We start from the raw sequence: 10,498 nt of genomic DNA on the forward strand, positions 1-10,498 counted from the left end.
GTAATTTTACGATTATGAAACGTTAAATTGTATGAATTAATCCAACATATAAATATTGAATTAAAATAAAAACTTTGGTTTTTAGTTATTGTTATTTATCTAATAATTGTTGCATTACATACGGAGAAGAATTACTCACACCTTCTTCTAATAATTCAAGAAGTTTGTTATAGACTAGTTTCCTAGCATCTATCGCCCACAGAAAATCGATATGATTAAATTCCTTTAAAGGCACTATGTAATGCTCTATCGGGTTAACGAGTTGTACGTACAAATTAGTAACATCAACGTCACTAGCGAGCCAATCGTTTTGGGAGCTAATTAGGGCGATAGGGAGAGTTATTTTATGAATTGGATATTCCGGAGGCGACGGACTTCCATACTGCTTTAAGTTTCCATCAGGACCATAATCAAATTGCTGGAATCGTCCAGCTGTTCGAATCTCTTGCGCATAATGTACCAAGGTTTTCGTTGACGCGCCAGCAGGGTCATGACTCAATATGAGAGGTAAAAGGCTTTTGTTGAACTGCCCTTCATCATGCCCACATATGACAAACATAGAGTTCTCACATATCGCTTCTTCCAGCTTGTTTATTTCGCATGCGTGTTTTGATAGCCATCGTAGAACCGCATTGGGTGGTAAAAATTCATTTGCACCAAGTAGTTTGAAGAGATATTCAATATTATCACTATATTTGGCCAATAGATGAATGGGGCTTTTAATATCCGTCATATAGGCGACGGGGGCCAAGGCAAATCCAGCCCTAAGCACCTTGTTGTAATGAGTTTTAGTTGACAGCATTGCAAATAGCACAGTTGTACCCATAGAGTGACCGATATAGTTTATTTTAGCGTCCCATCCTTTCAGGTCCATGATGTAATCGATAACCGCCGGTAAATCGTGTTGACTGACTTCGTGAAATGTGAAATTCCAGAATTCGAATGTATCTGTATTGAGACTAACGTGAGCTTTCGAATAAGTGTTTCCGCGGACATTTGCTAGCCACACATCGTAGCCGGCTTCAGAGAGAATGTACGGGAGGGCTTTATCTGGACCAGGAATTATCCAGTCAGCGGAACTCCCCAGCAATCCGTGATGTAGAAGCACCGTTTTCCTTGGGCTCGTCTTGGTCGAATTTTTGGAATACGGTATTCGATGGATGGTTAATATGTATCCATCGGTTGTAACAACCGTATGGGATTCGGAAGGGTAGCCATGTTGAGCAATTAATTGCGGCGTTGTCATATGAATGCCTGGGTCATTATCGTTACAATTGTACTCTATTCTCTCAGGCGCGATAACGTCAAATACCTTTTTATCATTCGCCCTTGCGTCTTCCAGGTAACCATGGAACTTTCTTCGCATCCGCGTTGGCTTATCGGTAACATCCTCGGTTTGGTTAATGTTCAGATAAGACGTGATCCGTTTTCTAACATTTTCGACATAAAACTGTTTTAAACTTCGTCCCTTTTCGCGAACATAATTTGTGATTTGAGAGGTTTTATTTGTGAATTTATCGACTAGATTCTGCGGAAACCAGTCAACGTATCGGCTGTCGGTGTATTGTAATAGAATACACAACGTAAATAATACAACATAGAGTTTCATTGCGGAGATGCGCACGCACATACGGTTATAAACAGACTGGACTCTGGAGTTAATCGTAGAATAGATTCCAGAGGTCAAGGGAAGTGATTCATGTTTGTTATTTTGTTTAAATGGGATACATTTCGATTTATTAGTAATATATTATTATTTAGATTTATTGCATATGTAGCACATTTATAAATTAAATGAGTCATAATAACGTAACACGATCTATTACAAAGTTTGGACTACACTGTACCTACCGTCTTTGTTACCATAAGTAATGATACCAAGTAATATCCAGCCCTAGATTTATTAGGGCCTAGGGCCGGGTCCGCGTGGGAATTATGGCGAGATCTAACCAGAGACAAAAAAAATACGTTTCTGTAAACAGCGCAATCTTGAACTCTACACCATAGACAATTATAATTCTGTTATACGAAAAAAAAATCAATTAATTTTCAAAGTTTTTAATAAGATTTGTCTGGCAATTGATTTAAATAAGCAAATCAAATAAATACATTTTTAATATTTCTAAAACATCACAATCATAGAAACAATTTCTCAACATCTTTACATAATTGGTCAAAATTATCTAATTTCCATTTTGCTAGTTCTCTGTCTAAATCCTGGACTTCGAGCTTTTCAAAATCTTCATCAGCTGAAACAAAGACATATAAATCTCACTTAAGTAAGGTAAGTTTTATAAGCTTTTCGATAACTACAACAACCTTAAATAAATAAATTAATTAATCCTTTATTTGCTACGATAGTACAAAATAAAAAATCTAACAACAAGAAAAATCCGCACAATCAGCCATATTTAAATAGGCATGCAAATGTCAAAATAAGAAGTCAAGTCATTTATAAGTAATTGTTAAACTTATGTTCTAAATATTCGGTCACGCTATAAAAGCACCTTGACTTCAAAAACCTAATCAAACAAATAGACTAAACATATTCTACTTCTAATTAATATTTCGAGCAATGTTGGCCTAGTGGCTTCAGCGTGCATCTCTCATCCCTTAGTCGTAGGTTCGTTCCCCGGCTGTGCACCGATGGACTTTCTTTCTATGTGCGTATTTAACATTCGCTCGAACGGTGAAAAGCCGACGGCGTGTGTCAGGCACAGGAAGCTGGTCCCTTACTTGCCTATTAGATTGATTAATCATGATGTAACAAATACAGAAATCTGAGGCATAGACCTAAAAAGGTTGTAGCGCCACTGATTTCTTTTTTTTAAAATTAACATTACGCATTATGCACATGTAATGCAAAGAATTAAACTGGTTCCCAAGGTGCAATAAACGAAAAAAGGAAGAAAACAGCAGGTGGAAATTTCGGTCTTTGGAGGCCTCTGCCAAAAAAGGGCACACAGATATCTAGAAAGAATGAAAGGCTTATTTTTACATACACATGACGTATGGTTCTAGGTTCGTTTCCTGGTACAATAAAAACGGGGTACAGAAATTTGATCACTTAAAGTCAGGTTTTTGTATATTTCCTTGGTTATGTTTCTTTATAGGTCACCCGATCAACGTTCTGTCTACACACTGTCGACTTCTGCGTCTTAGAAGTGTATAGTTTCGATGTTTTACGAATCAGGAATATATACACCAATATATATTTTATATGTAACTAATGTATTATGTAAAATAATTTTAGAGCTTATTACAAAATATTGTAGGCATGAATCATATTCATATACATCTACATAGAGAAACTAATGTGACATACTATCTTATCGATAGATGACATTAACTTAGATCACAAGGGTTAATATATGACAAATACTATCCGATGATTACATTGTAAATAATTGTTTAATATCCATTGAAAAAGCAAAACATAAAGAACTGTACGAGCCAAGGCTGTACATTTTACTCGCTCAGGCTTCCTTAGTTTTATAAGCTTAATTATTCCCTATGTAAGTACGTGCCAGGGCTCGTACATTCCAATCACCTACAAGCGTGATGTTTGTCTTATGTAAGTACGTGTCCTGGCTGTACAGTTTGATCACTTATAAGCATGACGATTTCCTAAATCGTCGGAGTCACGCCCCGAGAGTATAGCCCGACGCAGGCACTCTCTCGACTGTTACTATGCAGTCATTCGTAATGAAATAAGTCATAGGAGTTTCACCCCGGGAGCATAGCCAGACGTAGGCACTCTCTCTGTTTGTTAGATTGCACTTATTATATAGCAATTAACATAATAGTTATTATTTCGCTCATATTCTATTGTATAACGCGAGTGATAAATATAGAGTAATTATAGACCACAAAATGTACGGTTCCTGGATCATCAGGGGTTCGAAATAATAGAATAATTTGAACTTACTCTATATTTATCACTCGCGTTATACAATAGAATATGAGCGAAATAATAACTATTATGTTAATTGCTATATAATAAGTGCAATCTAACAAACAGAGAGAGTGCCTACGTCTGGCTATGCTCCCGGGGTGAAACTCCTATGACTTATTTCATTACGAATGACTGCATAGTAACAGTCGAAGAGAGTGCCTGCGTCGGGCTATACTCTCGGGGCATGACTCCGAAGATTTAGGAAATCGTCATGCTTATAAGTGATCAAACTGTACAGCCAGGACACGTACTTACAAAAGACAAACATCACGCTTGTAGGTGATTGGAATGTACGAGCCCTGGCACGTACTTACATAGGGAATAATTAAGCTTATAAAACTCAGGAAGCCTGAGCGAGTAAAATGTACAGCCTTGGCTCGTACATACTCCCCCAGGCAAAAGTGCAAAATGTACAGCCTTGGCACGTACATATAAAATTTACATAAAAAAACCCATTCACAAAAACTAGCTAATTAAAAATATAACATTATGAACGAACTAAAAACCCTAATTAGTAAATTAATGTTTGTGTTATTCACATATAACTGAAATATTTTATAACGAATTGACACTTGTAGCGACACCTATGGTGCGTTCCACTAAGCGCTCACGACGATCAAAATGCTCCTTTAGCCATTCCACATACCGACCGCGGTCGTTGTGGTCACGGCGAAAACGTCACTCATGACGTTATGACTAATGCTCACGCAACGCTCACAACGACCCATCTAAAGAGGTGGGTCGTTGTGAACGTTGAGAATAATTTGGCGCAATTTTTGAATTTTTTTTTGAACAAATAATAATATAATTATATTCAAAGCTTAAAGATGGCGACAAGAAAAATCACATTTTCATAGTCAATAATACGTGGCCTAAGTTGTCAGTTTTCACGATTATAATTTTTTATAATTGCATCCCATTCTTCATCTGAGCTAGATGAACTAGTTTCTGGAGCTTTATTGCGATGCATAAGCAAATATCCAACTGCCGTCAAAGCCATTTCGATTATATTTAAACTTAAGTTGTTTGATAACTTCACCAAAATTATTTATAAAATATTCAATTATTCTTCACTTTTAACATAAATAAATTTAAGTCACAAATATTAAAACTTATTGTTTATGATTACCTAACCTCCTTAAAATTCTACTATTTTCAAACTTGACATTTGTAATATTTACATGAACGCCCGAAACGCTCCATAATCCATTCCACTTGAGTTAACGACAGTAACATTCACAATCAAGTGGAATGGGGAAATCAGCGGTCGTGAGCGTGAGCGTTGTGAACGCTTAGTGGAACGTACCACTAGTCTATGGCTAGAAATCACTACGATGACGTCATCGGCCATACCCTGAAACGCGCTCACGAAGTTATTCCGACCGCGAAGGTATACTCGACTATTGGGGCCTTCGGCTGGGCCGTGGTTAAACTAGTCGAGGATCGCTTTAAGTTTGAGAAACTGTGCACCATACTTCCTCCACCGTTTATAAATATCACGGTAATATGACTTTTAAGCTATTGCATAGCTTCTATCGCGGGCCTCGCGCGTGGAGACCGAATCCAGAAATTCCGTAACGAAAAAAACCTTACGCGTTAGAGCGGAACAGAACTCACACTGCGTATTCACATCTCTCTGACGAGATCGGTGCAGCCGATGCGCGTTAGAGTGACACAGGCTATATAGGCGAGTTAGTCTCAGTCAGGTAGTGGTAGATTGAATTAATTTACCAAATAAAAAACTTGAATTAATATCAAAGAAAAAATACTGCATAAATAAATAATTATAATTGAATAAGTAAAAAAAAAATGCAATAGCTTTACCGCGGCAGTCCCACGTTTTTTTTAATAACTTAATAATGATCAAGAACACAGGACTTGACAGACACAGGACAGGTTTGTGTTTATTTATATAACAAGTGACAATAGTGATAAGGGCATTATATTAATATTAGAGGGAAAAAGAGGGTTTCAAATTCGAGTCTAGCTGATCCATAACATAAAATACAGAAATCATTTCTAGGCTTTTCCTACTAACAGTACAGGTATTAATTTAAATAAAAATAAAGATAATAATAAAAACTTATATTACTTACAATACACAGCAAAATATCCCCCAAACTCCAACGCAGCAACATTAAATGCAGCCAATTGCTTGGCACCAGTTGTACTTTTTCTCGCCCAAACAAACACCCTTGTTATATCATCTCCGTTATTAAAAGAACAGCCTTTAGTTATGAATATATTATGGGCGATGGAATTTGACAAAAAATATTGGATGAGTTTAAAAATATCCTCCGCTGCATTTTTGGCATTGCCATCAAAGCAAAATCCTGGTATTGGATAGTTTTCCATCAACCATAGTGGTCCTTTAATATGTTTGCAGTTCTGAAATAAAACATTACTACTACAATCAAAGATTAGTTGAAATAAAGGCTTTGAACCACTGCAATACTAAGAATTAATTTTTGTCAGTTCCGTGAATTTTATTCTTATAGGCAAGTAGGTGATCAGCCTTCTGTGCCGAACACCGTCAACTTGTTGGGTCAAAAGCATGCCAATTTCCTCACGATGTTCCACCGCACAAGTGACTGTTAAATGCGCATTTACTAAGGCTATTAGGCATAAGTGCAAAGGCTAAGCCAATAATGCTCAATACTCAAATATAGCAGTAGTTATTTTTCATACTCCATTTGTTCTAAAAATAAGTATTGCTAGAATTGTAATAAAAAAGAGTAATCAAAACATTAATCTTTATATAAGGATAGATAAATTGCTCATCTATGTAAATTCAACAGACAGTTTAACAATCATGCGTAGACTATGCCCCTTATTCATAAAAATAAAATCAGTCAAATTGCACTCTTCTAACTAACATACTCTTTTGTTTCTCTCTGTAAAATTTTATGCTGCAAAATAAAGAGACTGATAAGTACTGTAGATTAAATGTAATTTGGACGGATTTATTTTATGTGGGGGTTTGCTTATAGTGATATTTACAAGAGACAGTTTACAATTAAAACACAGCCATAATGCTTTAAATGTTAAAATTCAAAATTCATTGAATCATATGGGTAACACATCATCACATCACACTTATGACTTGTCAGTTAAGAGATACATATTAATGCTTCTAATTTTACATTTAGTGCCAGTTCTCAAATCAAGGGCGTAGAACGGAAGAGAAGAACTGGCACACTCTCCGCCACTCTTTTAATAGCCATGTCTTTTTTTTTTACACAATGTTTGTAAGGAGCTGCAACCATTAAACTATGTTCCACATGACATCTTAAGTAATTAATAATAATAACATAAATTAAAAACATAAGAGTTGCAGCTGCTATCAGAAGGAGGCATGGTGAAATAGGAGCACGCACTTACATTCTCGTGGGAACAACACGCAAACACATAGTTGAAATAATTAACATCACCGCATACACGAATTCAAGTACAACCAGTCACCACAAGTAGCACCCGTTCACGAGCATGACGCATGGCCAGCCATCGGCCCCCTGCCATATTTTAGGGAGAGAGACAACCCGACGCATGGTTATGGTCCCATTATAAAACATGGAATAGACAGAGTTTGTTACCATGGTTACTTTAGACTGATAGACTTATTTATCATAGTATTATAATGATATATATACAGGTTAGAGACCAACATTACAATTAAATTACTTACAGCATATTCAATAGGCAATTTTTGTTTTTCAAATACTAGATGATAATGTAAGTGATTCACTGAAGCCAATGCACATAAGCTGTTAAAAGCAATCCGTAGGTCACTGTAACAAATAAATATATGATCTTAAATACATCAGCTTTAAAGAAATATTCTATACCTTTATTCTGCCCTCGTCATAATATTGAGCTAGTGAATACAAAAAAGTGTTTCAAAATTAAAAAACTATTCTTTTAACTTCAGGAAAGGCCTTAACTACTAACAGATAAAAGCAGTACTTGCCTATACTCACCGATCCTGGGACAATGAATGAATATATAAAACTAACTTCAGACTATCCAGTGTGACCACTTGTGGAAGCATTTGATAAATAGATGGACATAGTAGTGAATGGTAGTAGTTTATAGGGCTAACATTGACAACAATTGCATGTATGTTTGTGGCTGAAATAATCATACAAAATTAGAATACACTTTCATTGTCCTATCATATTAATGAACACTTAACTTACTAGTCTTTTGAATTATATTATCAATATATTCTTAAATATACAAAAGCAAGCAATCCTCAATAAGTATGTCACATTAAAATTGGCTAAACATTATAAATTTCAAAAATAAAAAAAAATAGAAGTTAAAAAGAGAAAATAAGAAAAAAGTATTCACCAGTATCTTTATTCCAAAATTTGTAGAGAACTTCTTCACTTGATACCTTTGAGAAATTAAATTTATTTTCATCAAATGGCTGGCAAATATCTGTCATATGTTCAGGCTGTCTTCTTTTTACACTTCGATCATGGTTTAACTGGGAAAAAAATAAACACCTTTAAGAACATGTTTAGCAATAACATCTTTGAGTATATTAAGTATTTAATTATATTTTTTAGTATAGATAAGTAGGTACTATTAATCCTACAGCAGTTTTTAAAATAAATTTGATAAATAAAATCAACGTACCTGTAGCACATAATTTCCGGCTAGCTTTTTTTTTAATGTCCCTAATTTGTATCTAAAAATGCTCGTATTCACATGCAATTCATGCCATTTCTCCTTTAGCTTTTCTATAAGGATGAGATCTTCTCTAAAAATATCATCTGTACATTGAAATTCATACATTTTAAATATTTAATCTCAAAATAAACAATAATTGATAGTTGCCTGCTGTTACACATTAAAATATATCCATAGAATATAACGATTAACTACAGATGTATTAAAGACAATTACAGACTACAAAAGTCAGAATAGACAATATCTATTTAGATTTTTATTCAGGGTTTCTCACTCATGTCTCCTTGATCAAGTGATAGCTGTTTGCATGTCATGAGGTTTCGGGTTATTTTCCCGGGGGTTAAGTGTTAACTAAGTATCAGCGGCCATGTCGGACACCCATCACACTACAATGGTTATTTTCTTGAAGCTGCATTTGCTTGGATTGAATTTATTGTATTATTTCTTTGTGGCCAATTGGTTGAATCACAATATTTGACTCACTTTTAGAAATGCGCCAATTTTAAAATGACTGCCTTATCCAAAAACATAATATGTACTCTTAACAATATAAAAATACAAATACAATGATTTTTTCTTATAATTTTAAACAACTGAAATAATTAGTTCTAAAATCATAACTTAAAACATTTCTGGCTTAAGATTATTGGGATTCAATGGGTTATTTTGATCATAAAGCCATAGTACATCAATAATTTTCATCGAGATTTTTGTAGCTTCTAAAGAGTCCAACTGACTTAGTTTTCCTGTAACAGCTTTTCCAATTTTCCAATTTTTTGAATTATTAAGACCAAAAGCATCATTTTGAACTCCTTTAAATACGGATAACAAGTTTTCTGCAAAATTTCTACATGATAGTCTCAAATCTGTATTGCTTTCTGAAGAGTTATCTTCGCTTTTGCTGTCTATCACAGGTTCTTCTATATCTGATAGATTCTGCAAGAAAAGGTAGATGCTATTTTTAAAAAAATTTAAACACAAATACTTTTTACTATAATGTTAAAGTAAGTTTTTTTACCTCTGTAGATATTTCCTCATTTACATTGAGTGTCCCATGGTGTGAGTTTTTCGTTACTTTAAGTAAAAACTGACATGGTTCCCACAAGTGCCAGTTAACTTTATAAACCTTAAAAATGTTTTTAACATATTAAAATTAACTTTCCTGTATTAGTATACTTTCTGTGTATAAATAGAACATGAAACCGTACCTCATTTTCAGCTGAACTAGATTTTACTTTTCTTAAATAATTTGCAAATGTTGATCTAATATTTGTCCATCTCTCTTTAACAGCTTGGCCAGAAAATGCATCTCCATATTTTGCTGCAAATTCAGCATATGTGTTATCTTTAGTTTCACTAGAAGTGTATTTGGGATGCTTTGGATGCCAAATATTTGGCTTGCTTTTTATGAATTTCACTAAATTCAAGTTCATTTTTCTGGTCCAAAAGACTTTTTCTTTTTCAAAATCTGATATCATTATGTAAACACAATACTAGATCATTTAAATAACTGCAATATTTTTCTACTCTTAGCTTATCTACATTTTCTTATAATTAATAATTATAACAAAAAGTTATTCATTATTGTTCATTATGATTTCGATTTGTTTTTGTTGTTTTTTTTTTTTTTTTTGGAGTTTATGGCCTGGTATTGTTTTTGTTGTTGTTTCAAAGTACCACAGATAAAGTAGACAATGAAGAGGCGACCACAGATATATCATGGTAGTTGTGGCAGATTAGTCTGAGTTTTCACCACGGATTATGATTTGGTTTTTATTGTTTACGTAATTTTTTTTAAGTTATCATGATGAGATTCACGAACTGATACGGAATAGCAGTAAATAACGC

The 10,498-nt window shown here is 34.4% G+C and overlaps 3 protein-coding genes across 3 annotated transcripts; all 3 read right to left on the minus strand.

Annotated features, from left to right (window-relative positions):
- Positions 1-73: 73 nt before the first annotated feature.
- LOC125051537 (lipase 3-like) lies at positions 74-1,667 on the minus strand. Its single transcript, XM_047651922.1, has one exon. The coding sequence runs from the start codon at positions 1,628-1,630 to the stop codon at positions 92-94; it is 1,539 nt and encodes a 512-aa protein (XP_047507878.1). The 5' UTR covers positions 1,631-1,667; the 3' UTR covers positions 74-91.
- Positions 1,668-2,042: 375 nt separating this feature from the next.
- LOC125051539 (GDP-D-glucose phosphorylase 1) lies at positions 2,043-9,075 on the minus strand. The gene is made up of 6 exons (XM_047651925.1): positions 8,597-9,075; positions 8,306-8,444; positions 7,933-8,083; positions 7,641-7,743; positions 6,052-6,343; positions 2,043-2,249 (listed from the first exon to the last, which is right to left on the minus strand). The coding sequence occupies exons 1-6, from the start codon at positions 8,753-8,755 to the stop codon at positions 2,137-2,139; spliced, it is 957 nt and encodes a 318-aa protein (XP_047507881.1). The 5' UTR covers positions 8,756-9,075; the 3' UTR covers positions 2,043-2,136.
- A 137-nt stretch (positions 9,076-9,212) lies between these two features.
- Positions 9,213-10,266, minus strand: LOC125051540. Its single transcript, XM_047651926.1, has 3 exons — positions 9,859-10,266; positions 9,669-9,776; positions 9,213-9,586 (listed from the first exon to the last, which is right to left on the minus strand). Exons 1-3 carry the CDS (start codon positions 10,126-10,128, stop codon positions 9,272-9,274), a joined length of 693 nt encoding a protein of 230 aa, XP_047507882.1. The 5' UTR covers positions 10,129-10,266; the 3' UTR covers positions 9,213-9,271.
- Positions 10,267-10,498: the final 232 nt, after the last annotated feature.

This window comes from Pieris napi, chromosome 8 (genome assembly GCF_905475465.1).
Source record: "Pieris napi chromosome 8, ilPieNapi1.2, whole genome shotgun sequence".
NCBI lineage: Eukaryota > Metazoa > Arthropoda > Insecta > Lepidoptera > Pieridae > Pieris > Pieris napi.

Excerpts from the sequence above, each read along its gene's own strand:
- LOC125051537 (XM_047651922.1), bottom strand. The coding sequence starts at position 1,630 with ATGTGCGTGCGCATCTCCGCAATGAAACTCTATGTTGTATTATTTACG.
- LOC125051539 (XM_047651925.1), bottom strand. The coding sequence starts at position 8,755 with ATGTATGAATTTCAATGTACAGATGATATTTTTAGAGAAGATCTCATC. Across the intron at positions 8,445-8,596 it reads CCGGAAATTATGTGCTACAG|TTAAACCATGATCGAAGTGT; the intron begins GTACGTTGATTT and ends TTTTTTTCCCAG. Across the intron at positions 8,084-8,305 it reads ATTTTGGAATAAAGATACTG|CCACAAACATACATGCAATT; the intron begins GTGAATACTTTT and ends TGATTATTTCAG.
- LOC125051540 (XM_047651926.1), bottom strand. The coding sequence starts at position 10,128 with ATGATATCAGATTTTGAAAAAGAAAAAGTCTTTTGGACCAGAAAAATG. Across the intron at positions 9,777-9,858 it reads CTAGTTCAGCTGAAAATGAG|GTTTATAAAGTTAACTGGCA; the intron begins GTACGGTTTCAT and ends AACATTTTTAAG. Across the intron at positions 9,587-9,668 it reads ATGAGGAAATATCTACAGAG|AATCTATCAGATATAGAAGA; the intron begins GTAAAAAAACTT and ends CTTTTCTTGCAG.